At 37.0% G+C, this 23,668-nt stretch overlaps 1 protein-coding gene across 1 annotated transcript; it reads left to right on the top strand.

Annotated features, from left to right (window-relative positions):
* Positions 1-624: 624 nt before the first annotated feature.
* On the top strand, positions 625-19,672 carry SH3GLB1 (SH3-domain GRB2-like endophilin B1; the record flags this gene model as incomplete). Its single annotated transcript, XM_008945931.1, has 10 exons — positions 625-766; positions 3,201-3,329; positions 5,087-5,220; positions 5,618-5,710; positions 7,769-7,807; positions 9,248-9,271; positions 13,515-13,604; positions 14,046-14,146; positions 17,990-18,221; positions 19,198-19,672. Coding segments are annotated over 10 exons (1,092 nt in total), but the record flags the coding sequence as incomplete, so codon positions are not given.
* Positions 19,673-23,668: the final 3,996 nt, after the last annotated feature.

The following is a 23,668-nucleotide window of genomic DNA, read 5'->3' on the forward strand; positions in this document are numbered from 1 at the left end:
TTCCACAACTTTCCTTGGAAGTCTACTTTAGCTTTTAATCCTTGCCTTTAAAAACTTTTTCTAATGTTGTTTAAATCTTCATGCTGAACTGTAAACTCACTGCTTTTTGTGCTGTCTGCTGTGGACAGGACATTTTTTAAAAACACGTTGAAGGTAGCTGCGATGAGCATCTGTTGTGTCTTTAGGCTTTTACTATGGGAGAAGGGATAAACTTTATTACAAAATGTACAAGATAGAAGTAATCTTTTAACTGTCTTTGTTACCTCTGGACTCTTTCCTTTTGGCTCATGCTTCAAAGTGCACTATGCAAGACCGGACAAAATGCTTCAAGTGAGAACTCTCAGTACCAAGTAGAGAAGAGGATTTCTTCATCATGTTGTAAACTCCCTTCCTCATCTTGGTCTGATTAACACCCTTCTGCCCCTTTATTTTTCCTGATAGTAAGGCTGTCTTGTTGAATCCACACCTTTCAAATTTATCCTTAGGTTTTTATTGATGACTGGACAACGGTTATATCTTTGAAAACATGACCTGCCACTAGCATGAGTAAATAGTTACTGTTTTAAACTTGTCCTGGGCAATGATTTCTATGAACTGAGTATTTTCAATCTGTGTGACTCCTAGTTCACGGAAGAAAAGCTTGGTCAAGCAGAGAAGACTGAACTGGATGCGCACCTGGAGAACCTTCTCAGCAAAGCAGAATGCACTAAACTGTGGACAGAAAAAATAATGAAACAAACAGAAGTGTTATTGCAGCCGAATCCAAGTAAGAAACCCTTCAGGTTTTTGTTTGCAGCTTTTGAATTAATAGATTTGCTGATGTAAATGTTAACTGCTATAGGTATTATGTAAGTTACAACTAGACGTAGCAGTTTTACAGTTTGAAGCTGGAGTTAGGGAAGGCACATTTTGAAGAGCTACTGAAAATCAGAGAACTCTACCAATTTCTGGTACATACTTAACCCATCAAATTAGAAAACCTTCAGACAGAAATAAAACTATATATAAACTGTAGCATTGGTTCCGTGCTCTGGTCAGTCTTAGGTTGACTGGTTTTTGAGTTGTTTACTGTGTAATTGAATTTTCCACTCTAATTCCAGAATCCTAAGGAGCTCTAAGAACTCTGAAGTTCTTTGTAGGATAGATGAAGTGGCTCAAGAAATTTCATTATTATTTCATTACTTTAAACTGTCTGCAGAAGGCAATTCAGTCTGAGACAGGCAAGATGAACTAAAATGCCTGGTTTTAACAGTTCCTTTACTAAAGAATGATTAGATTGATATACACCATACTTATTTGAAACTGCATTGTATTACTTATGTTTTCATCACTGGTGAGCCTTTTACTGTAACAATAACAGGAAAAATACCTGTAGAAGAAAAGTAGCTTTCTGGTGTGTATGTTTCTGAAATTGCTGCTATGAGCAGTAATGTTGAGGGTGTCAGTTTCAGACTCATTCTACAGTTCTCTGCCATTTGTGGCAATTGTACTCGAGCTGGCAGCTATAGCAATTAGCTTAGTGTATAGAACTAGATACTGCTGCAGTGAAAATATAAATATTCTTCTTATAGTGACATACAGGGTTAGGATTTTTTGGTACAGGTAAATCATATGCTGATAACACTTATCCAATGCCAAATAGATGAATTCTTTATAGTGCTGATCTTTGAAGTATTATTTTGGAAGTCTGTTGCATCCTTTAGTTTCATGAAAGCAGTAGTTAAAAAAAAAAAAAACAAACCCAACATAAAACCCAAAACAGATAGCCCTTGGGAGGGATGCAGTAGAACTTACAGAATGTTCCAGCTCAAATTTCTACTTTTGTCTAGGCCAGAGGAAGCAGTTGTCTTGTTAATTTCATTCACTATTTATAATATCTACCGACTTGCTCAGAAACCGGTGATTGTAAAATATTGAATCACTAACTGTGGAAGAATTGTGTGAGGAAGGTTCACTAGAAGGATAGTACCTGATAGTATCTTAGTTATGCTGGCAAGTCAATTTTCTGATGGCTAAAAATACTTGTGTTAAGCAGTCGTCTTCATCTGTGAATGTAAGTTCAGCTGTTTGGCAGCCTACTTGGGAGGACTATCACATGCTGCCGAGAGCTTCTTTTGGTTGTGATCTTGTCTGGGGAAAGAAACTACTTTCCATCACATTTTTAATTGTATTTTTAGATCAGGCTCATGTAATACCATAATAATTTTTAGATTACTTTTCAGTTCTTTTGTCATTTAGTCAAATATTATGGATAGAGTAGAGAAAACTCAATGGTTTTGGTTAAATTTTGGTTCACGTTTGGTGCCAGGAAATGCATTGGTACCCATGTGTCTGTGTCAGGTTAATTTTTGTGGCCTTCATGAGAGAGTAGTGTAATCCAGTGCTGATGAAAGTTTTCTAATTAGCAGTATTGGTCTTGCATCAAAGTGTCAGGTTTGTTCATTTGAGAGCTTCTTTGTGGTTGTCTGTGCTGTTGCAGACTGAAATTAGGTCATACTGATGGCATAAATAAAGTGAGGTAGTTATGCAGTCGAAACAGTTGGTCAGAGGAATCAGGTGTTGTATCTGAGGGGTTTGCTAATTGTAATTAAATGTCCCTGTTTGTGTCTGTGAGGCTTTTTCACCTAAGAAGTAAACACTGTGATAGATTGATGTTATAGTAATAACGATGTTTTTTGATAATTTTGTTGTTCAAACTCAGGAAAGGTGGGAATACGAAATGAAATATTTTCTAATATCTTCATTGGCTTCTTTCAGAGCATGTCAGTGGGAAAGAGACAGTGTGATTTCTGGGGGAACCTACAGTAGTTGTTGAACTTAATTCCTACTCTGCTAGTTCTAGTGAACAATTTTCACATTTTTTTTCCTGGAAAGAGGGAAAAAAGATTGGTGTTGTTGAGAAGTGTTCTATTACACTCTGACAATGAAGACTTCTGCACAAAATTTTGAAAAACTGTATAAATATGCTAATAGAAGGGAGAGCAAAGGTATAATTTTTTCACTTCCATGGGTGGCTCTAAGAAATACTTGAACGTAGTATGACAGATGTGCAACACGGTCATTTGAGCTAAAACAACTTCTTCAGCTTAACAGTTCATTTTATGTTGAGTTCAATGTTTAGATTTTGAACTGCCTTTTTTATGTTATTTCTAACTTGTCTTATGAATGACAGTAATTATTTCCAATAAAACATTCTTTAGATGCCAGAATAGAAGAATTTGTCTATGAGAAGCTGGACCGCAAGGCACCAAGTCGCATGAATAATCCAGAGCTACTAGGCCAGTATATGATTGATGCTGGGAATGAATTTGGCCCAGGAACAGCCTATGGTAGGTAGAAGCTAAAAATGCCTTGTGTTACAGAAATGAAGGTGGAAAAAAAAAAAGCACAGATCTAGTTCTTCTGAATTTGTAATGATATTTCTTGTCTTCTCCATAAAACAGTTGAATGACTTTTGTGTCAGTAACTTTGAGCATCAGGGGATCAATGATGAGGTTTCTATCCAAATCTAAAAATAGAACCACATATTGGGTTAACGGTTTTTGTGGATGGGTAATTTTCTTACCAGAACAAGTAATTCTGGAATTTAGTTTTGTCATTATAGGAATACATTTGCACATCTGACTACATTTATGGCCTTTATTTGTGGTATGAAGTGAAAATGTTATCTGAAATTAACTTCTTTAGTAAGAAAACTCTCTAACTTCACAGTATTCTTCCTTTTCATGATATATAATATTTTGCTAAAGACGAGAGCATAGAACATAGATTATCTTCCTGCTCCAGGAAATTTATGTGTCTGTGTGGGAGGGCTGGGAGTATTATATCAAATGTTTTTACTCTGGCATCAATTATAAAGTCTAATTCTATTGTTGTCTAGAACTCTTAAGGTTGCTGATAACAGATTTACCTGTTAATCTAACTTAACCGGAATGCATAGATGTCTGTATATATAATATAGTCTGCAATCAAAGTCTGACAGTTAGTTCTCTTTAGTTGGTTTCTTCAGAATTGCAGTGGGAGGGAAAACCTTTGTTCTGGGAATAATGAATTCTTTATGTCTGGAAACAAGGGTGTTCCTCTTCAAAAGAAGGAAAGTGCGTTTTAAAAATAAAGTAAATGTTTTGTAGAAGACTTATGAATACAAAATCAATAATAGCAGGCTTTGTTCTTCTTAATTCCACATGGTTTTATGCTGTGGCCTTCCTTCTGGTCTTCAAGTCTTGCTTTTAACATCAAATATACTTGTACTTACAGGCACAATATCCCTTAACTTGCTGAATTTTTAGAATTCAAGCAAGTAACAAATTATTAGTGTAAAGATACCCGATACTGTTAGCTTTCAGGTGGTGACACAATATATTTTAGTTTTCTGAAAACTTAGTGTCTCTTCTAACTCTGCTGTGTCAACCTGTTGAGAACACAATAACAGTAACTGTATTCCTGATAGACTAACTTGAGCTTCAATACCCAACTCACAACCAAGTTTCAAAGTGTCGTTCAGTCAATGTACAAAGGTGTACTTACAAGCTGAAGTAGATGGGGGCAGGGAGAAGCACATTACTTTAGAGTAGCTAAGTGTTTTCCTTGCTACCAACTACTCCTGATCTAAAAAAGGTGTGGGAGGAGGTTGTTGGATTAAATTAAGTAGGTACAATATCCCTTTCTAGAATAGGTGTTCACAGTGCAGTTGCCATAGTTAGTGCCACTTCTACAGTGCTGCATCTGTTCTTCTTGAAATCTTGCCTTGACCTGTGATTGTTATTAAAAAACTATTTGTTTAGCTGTGTGGGTTTGCTTAGTTTGGGCTGTTGTTTATTTTGAGGTGGGGGGAGTGGTGTTATTTTTTGTTTGGGTCTGGTTTTTATTGTTGTTGTTTGTGTGTGTGGTGTTTGTTGTTTGTTTGTGTTTGTTTGGGTTTGTTTGGGTTTTTTTTAGCTCATTTGGATTTCTTTTGAAAGCCCTTGTCATGTCATTGGATTATCTTTCAAGCTGCTAGCTTAAACTTTCCTGCCTATAGAAACCTGTTTTGTTAGCCACCTGCCTGAATTGGTATGAAACTAACTTATTTTTTTTCTCTTTGCAGGAAATGCACTCATTAAGTGTGGAGAAACACAAAAGCGAATTGGGACAGCAGACAGAGAACTTATTCAAACTTCTGCTATAAACTTTCTCACGCCTCTAAGAAACTTCATTGAAGGAGACTACAAAACTATTACTGTAAGTTGAATTGTGCATTCTTCAGCATTTCACAACAATTGTGACTGTAAATCTTAAAAATGTAGTATTTTCGAAATGTCGTATTTGCATTATTGCTTTCCTCAAACTAATGGACAAAAACTTGGGTAGAATTTCTGCCTTCTATATATTTTCCTCCCTTTTGCCTAGACTGAAACCAAATAATCTAGAAAACTTGCTTTTTCTGTATCGGTTTTATTAAAAGTATGTACCTTGAGTATCAAATGTGTGAGAATAATTAAGATCTATTTCTACCTCTTGTTCAACTGAATAACCTTTGTGCATGTCATGCTTCATGGAAAAAAATATTCCAAGTAGACAAGCTTTTGCTTTTGAGTTTGCGTACCTATTCTCATATATTAACCTAACTCACTTTCAGAAAGAACGTAAACTATTACAAAATAAAAGACTGGATTTGGATGCAGCAAAAACCAGACTGAAGAAGGCAAAAGTTGCAGAAGCTCGAGCTGCAGTAAGTAGAATTTTTAATTTGTCTGGAACTTTCCAACTTACTGATACCTATTTATAAACTCAAGGGCTTGGTTATGTTTCCAGTCCTAGCTCTTTACCCTCACTATTTTTCTAGATATGCTGTTAAGAAATGCCTCAGTGGAATACAGGGAGACAAAAGCAAACTGCTGATCAAGGTGTTAGTTTTCTGTTTTCAGCTATTCTACCAATTGAACTTACTTGACCCAAGTAAATGTTCTCCCCAAGTTCTCTACTAGATAAGCCTATACTGACAGAAATTACTTGCTTCAATCTGCCAAGATGAAGAGGTGGAGTTTTGGCATTTGAATTTCTACAAATGTTGAAGTATATGTATAATTAGTTTCAGCTGATGAGCTATCTTTACTTAACTTTCTGTATATTAAAAATATTTGTAGTTTACTCTTCTATATTGCTTACTATTTCACACCAGCAAACAGGGCAAGACTCTTAAATTCATATCTCAGCCATTCTTATTCCCTCAAGAAATAGTTGTTCAAGGAAATTAAAATTACTGTAAACTAAAAAGCTTTTGCTTTCTCAGTTTTTGAAATGCATCTAAGTGGAGGAATAGATAATTGAATGTGTGCAATTTCAGCAGGGTATGCTTGTAGCATTTCCATAACTATCCCTGCATTTGTAAAAGTGCAGGAGTTAATGATGGATAGTGAAGAGATTTTTCCCATAACAGTTAATGCGGTATGCAGGAATACAAACCATTTAAATACACAGGGAAAATGTACATGATAAAGAGGCAGAAGTAGGACTGTTAGATTTTGCCGGCTTTTACAGATGAGTTGTTGTCCTGGAAGGTCTCAGAAACATCATCTCTGAGACTGAGCTTCATAGATGAAGCATCTTGCATCTTTGGGTTGGTGATTCCTCTAAAAAGGCAGCATCCTCTCTCCCAGGCAGTTCTGCTTCTGTGTCTTAATCGTCCATGTCATGCACATTGTGCTTACATGAATGGGCTTAAATACAATTTAAACATACATTTCCCCTTATATTATGTAAATTTTATGCAAAAAAGTTACTAGTTTGTTGTCAAGCTTTCTTAATTGGTAAGACTAATGATGGAAAGCAAAGCAGTTTTTTGGTCAGCTAGTAGTGGAATTTGGAAGCAATGGATAGAGAAACAAGGGATAGTTAACTGTTCCTTTGCTTGGATTTGTTTGGAGTTACATTAATAACAAAAATGCCTTTTTTTTTTTTAATTTCCTTTACGGCATGGTAGCAGGTGTATCTTACTTTCTAAAGCAACAGGAAATCCGTAAGGAAATGGTTCCCCTTGAGCATAGTATTAAAAGGAAAGCTCTGCACTTGAGTTTTAGTTCCATCGCCAGTGAAATCCAGAGCTTGGTGCTTGGACAAAATTATTGCCAGTTGCTGCTGCTACTACTTGACCAGTCTTAAATATTTGTATAGCAAGTAATTCACAGTTTTATGTGTACAAATAATTTAGTGCTGGTAGAGCATGAAACTCTAGGCCTCTCACTTCACCACCTTGCCCATACTTCAATTTTAATTACATTTTAACAGCAGTGTGCATGTTTAAGAAATATTGGATTGTACAATTCCCAGAGAAGTGAAAAAAATTAATCTCTACTTTATCCTCTGCAATACAGAAGTGAGAACTAATGTGGGTATAGGTGTGATGCAAGCGGTTCATCTTCTGCTGGCTTACTTACAAAGGCAGGTATCTGATGGTGCTGAGCTGATAGGTTAGCGAAGTGTGTTGAGTCATGGTGCAAACTTATCTTTTACTACTTTCTTTGAGAGGATAAAATGATAAATTGCATCTTTTTGATTATTTTTTTCCCTGTTATTAAAATATTTGTTGAAATTGCATTCTCCTATGATTACTGTACAACTGAAGAAGTTTAGATCGGTATTTAAAATAGAAATCTAAACAGTTTCATTTATCCATATTCAGTTCACAGTCTTGCTTGGTTTTAAACTCAGTGTTTTGTGCCAACAATCTGTTCACCTGCTATAGTCACAGTGTTGTAACTTACTTTTGTCTCTTATCTATGCATTTAAGCAACTAAACACTTCTCAGCCTGAAGAGAATAACATTATGGTAAATGTCTCTTACGTGCTCAACTTGCTGCATGTAAAATGGCTAAAGGTTTGTTGGCCTCCTGTGTTCATTCATTTTCCTATCAAATGTTTCCTCTTGCTATCCAGCTCATTTTGGTCTTGTTTCAGATGTTTTTCCATTCCAAATTGGATTGGTATAGCATACTAAATACACTTATGCCAGTACAGCATGAAGTGTTGTTTTTATCATAATATATCTGATAATATAATGCTGTATACTTCAGATTATAATTTCTGTGAGATTATGCATGATAATTAGGATGAGAAGGAGTAGTTTTTTTATCACTTCTGAAATTGATTTCGCCCATTAGAGGGAAAGGAATTATTTTATTTCTGTTTTAATAGGAGTAGGAGTGAATTATGTGAAGCAGATAGGAATATGTAGAAATTATTCCCTTCAAGTAATGTTTTACAAATAACTGAATAACGTCACATAAATTAATGGCTTCACTAAGAGTACAGTATATCCTAAATTTAGCTGCATTACTGAGTCCTTGCAGTGTTGCTAGCACCATAATTGTGAAAGTGGAAAAGAAAGGGGTTAATTATGTCCAACAGACTGTTCTGTTCAGCCTGCCCTAGTTTGGGGCTTGGATCTGCACAGCACGGGGGGTCTCATCTCAGTTAGCGTTCCAGATTTCTTGGTCGTGATCAGATAAGAGCAAATAAACTTGTTTGTTATAACTTCCTTCTGCAACCTTTGTACACATTTCTTCCTACCAAAGTCCTGACTGTGCAATCTTCTTACAGCTGCAGAAAATGAAGGCTAAAGGAGAGTTGCATTGTAAGAGGGAATTGGAACAGCACGCTGATGTAATTAACTTCTAAATTCTTTCCAGTTCTATGATTTTGCTATAGTAGTTGCTACTACTTTAATAGTTGGTTTAGGATACTTCTGTAGCTTTTTAAATTAAATTTGGCTTTCAGTAAAAATGGTTATGAAATAAGAAACTGGTAATTAAATTAGCAAGAGAAATCATTTGTATTTCGGTCTTTACTTAATGTGATGTTAAAACTAAAATAGCTTTCTGTAGTTTTCCAATATTTTAACACATTAAGGTAACTTAAATTCCTCCTTAAAGTAATCTAGTTTGTCTGATCCATGTCATTTTCTAAGTAGTTATGTCTTATGTTGTAATAGCTTGTTTTAAGTAGATTCTTGTCACATGTAAGTTCTACAAGTCATATGCCCCTCAGTATCTAACATTTCACAGATATAGTGTTACCCATACTCATGGTAGTTTCATGGTATATGAAGGGCTTTGGGCAACTGACTTATGGCACTCCTCAAATCCCTGTGAAGTTTTGAGGACAGGAAGGCAGTTAAAAGCCAAAGTATGGTTGCATCCTCTAGTAAAGTACCACCAATGTCTAAGTTTGTATGTTGTTTTTTTTTTCCCCCACTCTTAATGCTGACTAGATATGGGCTGAGGAAGTGACGAAAGTAAGTAAACCATTTAGAAACTACAGAATTCTGAAACTGTAACTTGTGCTGTGTCCGATGTAATAGAGGATATTGCATGTTGTTGATTTCAGTCTAATGCTGGCAGCCTGATGTGTTACATCAGAAGATACTCGTCTCTAGGGCCTTTCAAATTCCCATTGTGAAACAGTCCCTGAGGCTTGTTTGACAGTAAGCTGTTTCTGGCTGTCACTTAGTACTATATGAGTCTCGTATGACAAGATCCAATAGAAAAAGAAGAACAGGACTTGTCTTTCAAAATTTATTTGTATGGCATCCTGTTAAAAGTGACCTCTTAAGAATGAGCTTACTTGAAAACTTTTGGGAAGGTTGGGGTCTAGTAATCTAAACTGTCCTGAAAAATACTGATCTTCAACTTTTACCTGTAATGCTGGGGCATATGCAAGAAACTCAGAAAGCTCTGTTTTAGAGGTGCTTTGTTGTTGTTGTTTCCCTGCCTTTCTCCCCAGTGTTGCTGGAGAGTGCTGTGCTTATCTTAAGCAACTGGAGTTAGGAGGAAGGCACATCTGAAAACTGCACCTGGGCTGAGGACAGGTTCAGGAACGTAGCACTAGCCTTGGGGTGGGGGCTGCAGCTTCCTCCTGTCATGTCACCGCTTGCACGGGGACAAACTCCGTGGAGCTAATGGAGTGTTAGGTGACAGCTGCTCCGGTGCCACCAGAAGGGATGTCTGTGGGCTCACAGGCTCTGACAAAGCAGTGTTGGGAACAGGCTGTGAGAAGCTGTGCTAACAGTTAAGAAATTTCTGAGGGAATTTCTATAGAAGAGGAGAAATAAAAATTAAGGATAGCAATAGAAAAGAGTAGCTGGAGGGCAGGGGCTTTAGAGTGTGGATTTTCAAGGAGGACTAGATAGGCAACTGTGGGAGGTGTAGGGAGTTGATGGTAGAAGCTGGGGTATAGAGCTTTGGGTGGAATACTAGGAGTGGTGAAATAAAGACTTTTTTCTATTCCAACTTTGAGTTTGTGTAGATTGTGAGTCTAGAGGGAAGGAAGATTTTAGAGATTAAACTGTAAAAGGAGCATTAGGTCAACTTTGATCCCAAAGTTTGAGAATTATTTTACTATTTAAGTAACATAAAAATTTGGAAGCAGCAAATCTGTCTGCTGGAATACTTGGTACTATTTTAGAAAAAAGATGGCAGGGGGAGCCATGCTGTTGTAATGAAAAGTAATCTTAAAGTTATAAGACAGTGGTGAGTAAACCCATTTGCTTGTCAGAGGTGATGACAAGCAACTTTAAGGACAGTGAAACCTGAGATTGTGTCTTGGAGAGAAAAAGGAGTAAAAGTTGCTTACCCATAGCATAAAGGAGACTAAAAGCTTTAAATCTCTTAATAAATGATAGAATTCAAGGTTCTCTTTTTATTAAGCATATAAAAAGCAGACACTCTTGAGAAGAATCTACAATACATGTATTCTGCCAGAGGAAGGGTAATACAACCCAGTTTCTAAAGGTAATCTGTCCTTCTGTGTTTGAAAGTTAGAAGAAAAGAGTCACAGAGGTTTCCATGTAAATCTAAGAAGCTTCCCAACAAGTATTTCAGACTGTCCCACAATCTCTACATTATTCATATAGTTTCTTTGATTTAGAACAAAAGGTCTGCCTGGTGTCATTGACAAACTTTCTTCAGCTTAACTTGCCCTCTAAAATGTGGAATTAGAGCATATTAAATAGCGCACTATAAAACACACGAGGATGGTGCTGATGTTACGCTTCGTAAACATGAATTTTGTTAGGAGTCTTCAGAGGCGTCTGGCGTCGTCAGTGGAAGAGGCAGAAGCTTTTGGCATGTGTTCAGCACATTGAGCTTAGGCAGGTTTTGAGCATTGAGTGGAGCTCCTGTCTGTCTTCTGACTAGGAGACATGGAGGCCCAGCTGTATTGGGTGGCATGAATACATCTGTTATTGTTTCACTAATAACATGTCTAATAAAACATTAGGAAGGTGATTTTATTTCCTGTGCTCTTCTGATGGTGTGTTATCCCTTTGCTAGAGGATTGAACAGTATTTCTGAGAGATCATATGTTTTTGTGTGAAATTTGGTGAGATTATGAATTTCTGAATATTCATAGTCAGAAACCAGGATCATATTCTGAACTTGAGGAGCAAGGACTATTTTGAGGGATCTTTGTGGCAGATACTCAGTGAGGTCTTCTAGTTGTTCTAAAACAAAAATATGACTACAGCTGGGGGTTACTAGAAAATTTAAGTTGTATGTTGAGCTCTTCATTCTGTTCAGAAGCAAAGGTAATCAGGCCATAATCTTCCCAGACTGGAAGTCAGCTGTTTTTCAGTTTTACCACAAGATGTAGAATAGATCACTGTCCTGCTATGGTTCACTTAGCAGTACTGAAAATATAGGGATGGGCAAAACAGATGAAACTTATCATGTAATCTAGTTCATGTAAATCTCTGCAAAGTCACTACATGGGGCTTTCGTAAAGCAATTGAGTTAAAGTCATCACTGGCTAAGTTAATACATGTTACCACATTACTCACTTTGCATTTTCTTATGGACAGCAGTTAGCTTGTTGAAATATTATTGAAACAAATAGAATTACTCTGATGGGTACTTGTCCTTCTTACATGTTCCTATTCTCATACATTTACACTGACTTCAGAGAAGCAAGAGACTAGACTAGGTATCTCCAGATAAATGTTTACCTATGATTTTGCCTTTTTTTTTTTTTTTAAGGAAACAAAGATGTTGCTAATACAGAAGGGAATGTTTTTCTTCCCCTCTTGGCTATCAGATTTGCTTTCTTCCTCTGTGCTTACATTTCTCTCAGGGACTGCCAGATGGATTTTGCTGATATTAATACTGATTTAATAGGAAAATTCCAAGCAAAGATTCTTGCCTCAACAAACTTTGAAAACCTGATTAGCTTGTAACTTGATATACACAAACTGCTATCTTAAGTTTTAAGTAAGAAACAGACGGTACTCTGCTGCTGCTTCCTTACTGTTTAATTGATGTGTAAGCCTTCCGAGCTGCAGTGGCTTCAGATGAAAAACATTTCCTGGGTAACTGCATTGTTTTATGCTTATTTTGGAGATTAAGGTCCTCCCATGTGACATTTCGTATTGATTAACGTTGGTGGCATGCAAGTGCAGAAAGCGTACAAACACATAAAATCCTTTTGAAACTGGTGTTTTATAGGTAACACCTAATTAAATTTCCTGAAAATATATTTTCATACTGAGTTTTGTTGAGAACAATTACTGCTACATCTTGGACTTAATGCAGGTTTTTGCCTTTGGGTTTTTCAAAGACAAGATACTACATGCATATAAGCATTGAGGCAAGGTAATCCAGATTCCTGGCTGAGGACACTGTCTTGGACCAGTAAATCTTAGAGATGACAACACATTTTTACGTTTTTTTGTGTGTTTTGAGTAGTGTCTTTTTTTCCCTCCCTAATTATCAGCTTGTGTTAGATTTAAGTCCTTTAAAACTGCTATAACATCGTTAACTTATTTTAAAATTGTTGATATATAAATTTGAATAAATAAACTGGAATTGCTAGATATGAAGCTCAAATCCAATAATTTTATTAGAAATTTTACTCTGAAGTTAGGACATTGGCAATAGTTCAGTTTTATTTATTTTTAAAGAACCCTCAATTTCAAGTCCCAGAAATAGTGTAGTAGCTTGGTGGCCAGTATGAGACCTTAATTTATGAAATATCCTGCTACAACTTACCGCCAAAGATTTATGTAGTTCTGATTGCCTTGCAGTTACCTGACAAATAAAGTGAGGTTTACCCTAAATTATTTGGTCAAAGTCCTGTTAATTTGAAATACAGAAAAGACCTACACTGTCCTTGGCTGCCAGTGCTATGGTGGCAGAACCCCTGGAGCAGGCGCTGCTCTGCCAGTGAACACTTGGTTTGTTACTGGGAGAGGTGGGGGAATACCACTGGCAGAAAAGTACCGTCCTTTTGCACGCATGGACTTCATGTGGTAGGTGTCTGGTGATAAAGTTGTTTTTTTTTGTGTACAGGACATCAACATTTCTGAACCCAAAGTTCAATTACTCTTTTTGCCTAGTAAAGGTCTGCAGAGAAAACGCATGTTTCAAGCACCTACACATGTGATTACTGCATTTGTAGGAGTAGCTCTGAATAACATGGCGCTGTTGCAGTGGGAAGGGGTAACAGAGTGTGTTGTAGAAATACCTAATGTGCATCCTTACTTTCAGTCTGAACAGGAAGTACGAATTACGCAGAGCGAGTTTGACCGTCAAGCGGAGATTACCAGACTTCTGCTGGAAGGAATCAGCAGCACACATGTGAGTATGCAAAAGAAATAGAGGGGGAAAGGCATAACCAGGTCATTTTCCAAAAATAACTGCAGTAAGATATAGGGAAAGTTTGGCATCAAACTGTTGGGTCTTTTTTTTTTTTTTTTAAATTCTATTTTTTTGATTTTTTATCCTTTAAACTCAGCTTCTTGTTCACCAGATAAACTGAACATTGCAACCACAAAAACGTGCTGCAATATTTACTTTACAAGTGTCGTGGTGGTTGTACAGCACCTATTTTTTGTGTGCTCAAGCGTGTTAATTTTTGTCACATTTTATCCTTGTTAACTGGTGTGTTGAGGCACTATGCCTACGTGGCCTAAATCCCCATGTGCCAATATTGGCATTAGCACTTGACTAGGAGACCAGTCTTTAATGCAGCATGGTACTTTTACAGACTAAAATCTTGAATTCTTTGCTGTATTACAGGCACATCATCTTCGTTGTCTGAATGATTTTGTTGAAGCTCAGATGACCTATTATGCACAATGTTACCAGTATATGCTGGATCTCCAGAAACAACTTGGAAGGTAGTAACAGTGTAAATATTTCAGGGGGAAAAAAAAAAGGCTTTTTTTCCCTTAAGTGCTTATGAGTAGTAGGAAAACTTAGACTGATACAACAGTGGTGAACATGCAGGCATGCTGGACTGAAAGGAAATATATCTGTTCTCAGATAATTAATATATAATTACCATGGTACATCTACTTCCCTAAGCCTACACATGGTACTAATGCCTTTTGAGGGTTGATTTCCTGAGATTTTGTTTATTTTGTAATTGAGGAAGGTGAGCCCATGGTACAAGAAGGATTTTCTAGAGATTTACTTGTAATCATTCAGTTGTCTTATGGTTTCTGCTACAAAACTGCTGTGCGGTGTGGGAAAAATTTTAACCTTGCCAGTCAATTCCTGTTAGCTCTTATTTGTTACAGGGCACTGCCTGATTTTCAATGAAACTGCATTCTCCACTGTGAAATGAGTTGCCAGCATAGATCCTGTATCTAGGGAGAAATGTACTTCATAAATCTATAAGCAATAATCCACAGCACTCACAGTGGAATTAGGAGGTTTGTCTAGTTCTACTGTTTTGTGAGTTTAGCATTTTTAAAGTAAGACAAGAAACTGACATTAATTTGTGCTCATAATCCTTTTTGGGAGATTGGTGGTGACGTAAAGAGATCTATGTACTTTTCATGAAGTTTGTGTCTTCTAATTCTTGACAAATGGCCCTTTCTTAGGGTTATACCACACTGTGTTAGTGAGGTGAGCATGTGCATTGAAGAACTATCTGTATTTAGCAGTTTACTGTGGTGTCTGTTCTAAACAACTGTCTATAAAGTATCTGTTTGGTTTTGATAAGGAGGTAAAATGAAAATTGTTCTTGAGTCTTGTCCTTTTCCTGACTTGCAACTTCCTGTGGCATTTGAGTTCCTTTCCTTACTTTGAATGGGTAGTTTAAAGATTTTTTTAAAAAAAAGTCTTTAAAACTATGGTTAAAAAAAGCTATATCTTTAAAGTTATGTGCCATTGAAAGAATTATTCAACTATAAAATTTGGTAGTGCATAAATGCAAGTTGTGGAATTGAAAGCTCAAAAAAAAATTTACTGGATTAAGGACAAGTCACTTTCAAATATCCTGGTATTCTGGCTACTTTTTCTTTTTCTTGCTGATAACTGCTTTTGCTCTGAATTTACTCAGCTTCCCTTATAGCCACACCTAAGCTTTGGCATTGTTATTTTTTCAAATTACCCATTAGCTGTCCCCTATTGTACAAGCTGTAAAACTCCTGAAGTGTTTGAAAAAAAAAAATAAAAATTTCAGCCAACCTCTGTATAGCTGAAGCTTTACAGTAACATGCCTGGATAGCTTTGCAAAAAGTGAGACTTAATTCTTTACTGATTGACAGAGTGGTTATAAAGCTTGGGCTTTCTTTTCCACTGGCTATACAAACCAGTGACCCTTTCAACTGAGTAGAATGGTTTACAAGTAATTACTGTGTTAAAAGAGAACAGGTTTAACAGTATACTAAACAGTAATTTAGCAATGTTGAGAAACAGCTGATTGTCATTTAAAACTAAATCCCTCTGCCAACTAGTCAAGTAATAAATACATCATGAGGCACAGCTGATTTATCCCTACACAAGTGTGGGGTCTAGCTTTTCCTCCCTTTGTTCTGCTCATTTGATTTGCTCATGGTGAACTGCTTTGAAAAATTAATCTGGCAAATGGGGAAAAAAAACCTCCAAACAACCAAAACCCACTTGTGTTTTTTTTTTTTTGGTGACATTGTAATCTCTTCTTGGTGAGTTGAACCAGCTCTTTGATCCAATGAGGTCAAGGTAAGCCAGAGGGTGAAGTGGGATTTCCTCCTTTTGACAGCAGTAAGCTGCTAAGCAAACTCAAAGTCTCCTGAAGGTCTACTTAATTTTTATATGCAATGCAGTCCAACTGTAAAGGGGCTAGTTCTGTCCTTCACTATATACTCCTGCTGTCTCCCTTCTGCCAGATATAACAGTTTGATGACTGCAAGGTGAACATGTTTAACAAGCTGTTCTGATGGAAAGCTAGCAGTCTTCCTGATGATTTTTATTAGATCAGATTGTTGAATCAACTCAGAAGCAAGAGATTGTTAGATTTGACTCAAATGACAGAGAATGAACATTTATGCAAAAAAATGGTAGATGAGTGGGTCCACCCTCTTTGGTGGCATCGTACATTTACCTGGTTAAGTCTAGTGTGAGACTGTAAACTTGCTTGGAGTACTGCTGCATCTGATACAGATTTGAGCTGCATTAATTCTACCTATGTTCATGGCCACATGATCCAAAAATTAGTCAGTCTGTTATTTAGTCTGTACCTGCATCAGCTCTTGAAACCAGCTTCTCTTGTGATTATATGAGCACAGTTAATGCTGCAGATTTGAGTGTGGGAATATACTGGTCTTGATTTATATAGTTAAAGTTGCTGCTGAACTGCATCTTCAAGAACTTAACTGGGGAGCATAGGTAGGAAGGGATGAGCCTATTTTCTGACAGGTTTATACACGCAGTATGAAAAGATCTTCATTACATTAAAAGTAGGCAAAAAAGGGGATGGGCGATCCACATCCTGTATGTTAATGAAAGAGCATTAATGTGGACCTGTTGAGAAGAGTTGTGTGGGGATTGCCTGACTAGTTGATGTGTCGGTTGGTCAAAAGAATGGAAGGATATGCAGCTGCAGTTCCACAGCATGGCTCAGTTCGACTCATACCTGCTGACCCTTTTTTGTGGCATCAGCTCTGCCACTTTTCTATACCTTAATTGGCCTGCTTTTAAGGTAGATTCAGATGAGTGTTGAAACAAAGTAATGCAGCAAAGGGTCAAGGATCGATTACCTCAACTGCTAAATAAGTTTAGTCTGCCATGGCACTGCATTCAAGGATGTAGGACAGCAGGATCTGAGACCATCTCACAGCTCATCATTGCCTCTAATGATGTCCCATTCCCCCTACCCTGCTGCCGCAAAATATCTTGCTTTTTTTTTTGGCTCCTTCCTGTCCCTTCCACTTTTCAGCCATGTTACTATGTGCTTTCCCATGTATCTGTTCTGGCTCTCATCACAGTTTGCTGTGATTCAGCTCATTAACTTAGGAGTAACTTTTTTTTTTTTGAACACACTGTTTTTTTCTAGGCGGGTTAGAGAGTTGAAGTGACTTCATGGAAGGGTCTGGCAAGCAGTACAGCTGGCACAGAACAAGCAGCAGCCTGACCTAGAAAGGAAGGGCTTAAGTTGATATAGGTTGATGTATATTTAGTGTAACAATTTTTTTGTTTTACAGCATGTGGTTAGCTGAATCAATGAACTGATCTAGATTACAAAAATGGTTGTGGGTTTTTCTTCTTTCAGAAGGAGGCTGTTTTTAACTTGCATCCTGTTCCTTCAGTCTGGTTCATCAGCACAGTCTTTTGTGTAGCCACGTAACTGAGGAATGAGCAGAGGGAAGTGGGGGCTACTTTTATTGGCAAAGCTGTCAAAAGAAATGTTTATTAAAATACAGTCTGAATTCAGTATGACCAACAGTACTTTCTTGGGTTTGCTTTTATTTTTAAGAGGCAATTATGAAGTATTTTTTAAGGTGGCAGTATTTCTTTTTAAAGTATATTGGTTTGATTTGTACTGCAGGTCAGGAACAAGTGTCTTTACTTAGGTTTATACAAATATCAGTGCTGTTCTATTACTGCTGTCTACTGGTGTTTATTTTGTAGTTGATAAAAGCAACCACAGAATAGAACACATTAGAATTAATAAATTCTAATTTAGGCATGGAGGCATGTTTATCTCCCCATGTAGAACTGATTCACTCAGAAGTCTTTTTGTTTTTCTCCCACAGCTTTCCATCTACTTTCCTCTCTAACAATAATCAGTCTTCGTCAGCTCCTGTGCAGAGTGTTTCTGCTCCCTCAGTCTTGGCCTCAGCCTCTGCTTCGTTGCCTTCCGTAAGCAACTCAATAGTTACTTCAGGCATCAGTGAACTGAAGTCATCAAGTGGCAGCAGGAAAGCTAGAGTTCTCTACGATTACGATGCTGCGAACAGCAGTGAATTGTCACTACTTGCAGATGAGGTAAGAGTTTTCTGTGTGCCTTGATCATTTAAAAGTACAATCAGAAAGTTTGTCGCTAGCTAGTTAAGATATGCTACATCAAGAAATAGGTGCTAGTTGATTTTTTAAAATTAAACTTCAGTAGTACTCTTAGAGCATTGTCCTATACCTGTATACCCTAATATTCTATAGTGAGATTTAATGTTACACCAGCTGAGCTTGCAGGAATATTTGCTAGAGAATCAAGGTGCAGTTCTGCTGTCTACTTTTAACTACATCTTTAGCACTGTTATCAGTACAATTAGTCTTTCGAACATTAAACACTGTAATTTGGGAAGAACATGAAAATGCAACTGCTTGTTTTGATGGTGGTGGTTGTACCGTGCTTATTCCTGTTCCAATTCAATTGTATTCTTAAGTCAGAGTCTATACAAAACAGGCAGAGATACACCATGAAGCAAGGTGCTGGAACAGAGTTCCACCTGGTAACGTGACTATAGTTTAACCCTGAAGAAGAGCACCCACAAAAGTTTTCAGATTCTTTTCTTTTTAAATGTGCATTACTTAAATTTTTTTTTTTCTTATTGAGACAGTGACTTAGAAGCTGTGGTGTAAGATTTTCTGTTGAGATAGCACATCAACACCATCTGTCTTTCTATAATACACTTGAAGATCCAATGAACTGTCTTTTAGAGTGCCTGTTAAAGTTGATGGTGATATACAAGATTTATAGCTAAAAAAATAATATACAAGAAATAGTAACAAATAGAATTTCATCAGGAAAAAAGGGACTTTAAAGTATGCTGCTACATCTACTTCTTTTCTGTGGACTGTTGAAATAATTCTTATGTGCACTGGATTATTTCCCATAGATGCTCACATTACATGCTCTGACTTTGTTAAACTCAATTCTAAGACCTTGGAAATCACATGAATGTAGGCTGTAATTTTTTTTTCAAGGCAGAAAAGGTAATAATAATGTGTTTCTGTTTTTTAGGTGATAACAGTGTACAGTATCCCTGGCATGGATTCAGACTGGCTGATGGGTGAAAGGGGAAATCAGAAGGGCAAAGTGCCTATTACTTATTTAGAACTGCTAAACTAAATGGTTGGCCTCAATAAAGACTGTCAGTTATGGCGACACCATATTTATACACAATTAACGTTATGTAAGCAGGTTTAAGTGTCTTCCATGTTATTGTCTTGAGGGACAAATACCAGCCATTACAAACTGGCTTTTCTGCCAGCATGGTTGCATGGTAAATACTCTTTTCAAACTTAATGTGTTTAAAGCTTTTACTTCATGTGCCAAGAACATGTTTCCTACCAATTTGTTTCTACTGAAGTTTTCACTAATACCAGCTTCTACTTTTGAGTAATCTAGATTGAAAGCAGGAGGTACTGTTTTCTACTGAAATTTTTCATTAATGGGAAAGCTTTTCTTCACATAAAATAAACTTATTGTGAACTGATGCAGGTGTAATGCACGTTATTTGAATAAGCAAAACCAAAAGTGAAACATAAACCTTGAAGAGTCCATGTGTTTCTGTTCCCAGTGCTTGTGGAGCTCAAATGTGGTGAGGTGTATACGACTCATCTGCTGAGTAACAGTTGCATGTCATTACCTTTGAAAGAGTAAAACAATTGTTTTCTCTCTGTTGAAAACTTAAGGCAAGTTGCTAGCATGTTGAGTTTTTAAACTGCACCTAGGTGGATTGACACAAGCTAGAGTCATAGGTTCTGACTTGTTTCTAATTTTGCCTTGCATTTTTGCCTTTAACTGCTTTGCAGAAAAGAGGCTAATTCAGATTGATTAGTAATTATAAAATCTTTCAACTGCAGGTTAGTCTTTATGTAAAATTAAGTGTTGCATTTTGCTAACCAAATATGCATCGTCTCTCTACATTTCAGTTGTTCTATAGGTGAGCATGCGTTTGTTCAGATCATAGGTTTTAGTGAAAATCTGCATCCACAATTCTTATGCAGCAGTTTATTGTCATGTTCTAATGGGATTTAAGTAAGATTACAGTTTTTTTGTTTTGCAAGAGAACCTCCTTTAAATATGTGGGAAGGAAAAGAAAATATTTTAAACCTAAAAATGGCCTTAACAGAGGTAGTATTATTTGCAAATACTGTAAGTTTTCCATAAGCATTGCACCCTTTCATCTGTCATGAATAGCAGATTTCTAAGTCTGGAACAAGAGCAAAACAGGTTCCCCTCCATCTATTCTTTTATTTTGATGTGGGTTTTTTGTTTGTTTTGTGCTGTGTGTTTTTTCTGTTGCTGTTGTGGGTTTTTTTTTTTTAGAAGTTCCAGTGTACTTCTAGAGTTGTATTTGCTGAAGGAAATTCCTTCCATAGAGAAGGAAACTGTTCTTGGAGAGGATACATTGACAGAAGTCCACTTTAGCTCTCAGGGAACACTAGTATCAGGTGCTTAGCTAATTCCTTCTCGTCAGCAACTTGTTTGCAATGACAATTCTTTCAAGAATTTTCAAAATCGTCATTGGAAACATGTAGTAATGGAAAGTTTCAGTGATAAAAATTACTTTAGTGGGATGGATAAAATTGTATTCATTTAAGTGATGTGGTTGTTTAATTAAAAAGTGATGATCTTTACTTTGAATTGCAATGTCAGAAATAGTCTCTTTCATTTTCAGAATGCGGAGGTTAAAAAGGAACTAGAGATTCTTAACAGAAGTCTTGTCTTGGACTTTTTGCAAACCATGAGATTTTTATAATTATGTTGCTTCTGTTTCCTTCTAAAGTAGTGTTGTAACTTGGAACAGACTTCTGTAACATATGGAAATATTTGCTACAGGTAAAACCATCAGTATTTAGTGTCTTAATTCAGGCAAATGTGTGTGGGAAGATGGAGGAGGGAAAGAAATACATCCATGAGGAACACAACTGTGCAAAGATACTGAACCTAGCATAGGGCTCTACCCAAACTAATTTGTCTTCTGAAACACAAGCATGACTGGCCCATAAACAACACGGTGTTATTACAGCTCTGCTGCCTCTGGGATTGAAGCTATCCTCTCTGCATTTCGTATGGAGTGTGTGAATTAGTATGCTGCCATGTTAATTCTTAGTGTCACTAGTTCAGGTGCTTCCATTATGTGTGGTTTATTAAACAATACGTAAGTTACAAAAAAAAGGATAGTTAAGCCCATATATTTTAGTTGTTAGGATATCTTGTACCTTTTAAGGAACACTGTAAGAAGAGTGTCTGTCTTGTTACAATGCAGATACTGTAGCAGCAGACTAAATCAATAATGTGAAGATTTGAAAAAATATGAAATTCAATAACTGTAGGTTCTCTGCTAGAAGAGCACGTGGAGAATTACTTACCATCTGCTTAGGCAATGACCTTTAAGTCTGTGTCCAACAGAACCTCCCAGAAGATGGTTTTAATGCTTTGGGGGAAGAGAAGGGAAATGGGAAATCCCCAGATGTGAAACCTGAAGATATTTTGACAAAACCATGCAAATAATTATGTAAGCCATATGCAAAGCATATACACTCTATAACCACTGAGAAACTATAGGTGTGTTCTGGAACAAAACATTGGCAGAATATGTAAGAGTGATTCAGATTAAATACTTATTTGGTGGCTGTAGCTTGAATTTTTTGGATGTAGGTTACTTTACAAGTGGACCCTAAGTTTGGCCACAGGGTGCAGCTTCATAACAGAATAGAAACATGTGACAGTTCCACTTTTAAATCTAGCCCATGGAAGAGAGGTATCGTTAAAACTGTTCTGGTTCTGCTATCAATAATACATTTAGAGTTTAATCTGGCAATTGATTATAGGGCATAAATAGATTAAATGAGATTAAATAGAAATCAGTTCATTCATAAGTGTTGGATTATCAGCACTGAATTAACGGCCTCTTAGATCTCAACTCATTCTTTTTGGGAGGTTGTGCAAGAATGACCGCAGGTGTGTCCTAGGAGCCTTGGTGGAATAATATATGGAAATGTAGTTAATTTACCTCTAGTGCTTCAAAACAATTCACAATACAAACACTTGATGTACTGCAACTTCATTTCATCTGCATCTGTGTAGAATGTGGATTTTCATATGTTACTTCTGGCGTTTTCAGCCTGCTCTTGAAAGAATGCCTTCTACCAAGTAACTTGGTTAAAGTTCATTCTGTGAGTGACAAATGTTTTCTGTCCATCCTTAATAGTTGCACTAATGCATCCACAGAGCCACTTTTAACACCAATTGTCATTTTAATATCCCATGACAATGCTTTTTACTATTGTATCAATTGTTCATGCCACAAAATAAGCATCAGAAGTATGTAGCTGCTCTTGCCAGAAGATTATGGTCATGATTACATGGTTCCAGCAACAAGTCTCTTCTGTCAGCAATCTGTCCATCTGGCTTTTAGACTTGGCAACAACACAGACATCATAATGATGTTCCCTTTGAAGCACTGGCATTTGAGAATATATGCGGGCTCCAACAAGCACTGGTAATTACACAGTACTGTTAAATAGAAGGTGCTACTCGAGGTACTCTGGCAGAATCCGCTGAGGATACGAGTTGCTTCATAATGGGTTTGCTTTTCCTTGGGAGTCATTATAGCTTTAAATATTAAGAAGTCTGATATAAAATTTAAGGTTTAATATGACATGAAGTCTGCTTGTCTAAACTTTCGTGGCACAATGCCAGTAGTCACTGGAAGATACATTTAAGACCAATATATTGAGCAGAACCAAATGAGTGGTGAATTTTTTTTTTGTGGTGCTCAAGAGGTGCCTTTCTAGGAATCTGTCTGGCCATACTATCTCATCTGTCTTAGAATAATTCTCCTGGTTTTCTGTAAATCTGGTTGTACTGAATATAGAGATGCCTTGAATTTATATTTTGCTTTATCTTCCTTTCTTAGCTTACTCACAGGCCTGAGTCTTGCTGTGAAACTGGCCATCAAGGTTTTCGGAAAACTCCTGTGTTACGTTAGTCCCTGTTAACCCCCCTGCCCCCCCAACAAACTGAAATATTTAGCAGTAAATAAGCAGCTCAAGAAGGCAGGAATTGCTATTTCCTAAAGAGTGCAGTATTGGAAGAAATCCTGCGTACAGGCTCTGGGATCTTTAGAGTAATGGAGGACGGGGGCACATGCACCAGTCAGCAAGATGTGTGAATGATAAATTTCTTCCTCACAGTGTATAGTACAGAAAGTTCTTTTAGTGCAGGATACAGTCTCCTATCTGAACAGATCTGTAGGTCAAATCTAGAGGAAAAATGTATTTCAGACATACTTTGCTGTACATTAGATTCGTGTAGGCTTTGGTGAGGGCAGGCCTGGCCTGGTGGCTTCCTTATAGTCTAACTGTGGTAGACCTGACCTTTACTCGTGCGTGTAGCAGCATAGCCAGGGATTTATTTATATATGATGACTTAGGAAAGCAAATTGGGCAGGATTGGCCTCATCCGTATTTTGTGCAGGAAA

The sequence above is a fragment of the Merops nubicus genome, unplaced genomic scaffold, assembly GCF_000691845.1.
Source record: "Merops nubicus isolate BGI_N331 unplaced genomic scaffold, ASM69184v1 scaffold6388, whole genome shotgun sequence".
Classification (NCBI taxonomy): Eukaryota; Metazoa; Chordata; class Aves; order Coraciiformes; family Meropidae; genus Merops; species Merops nubicus.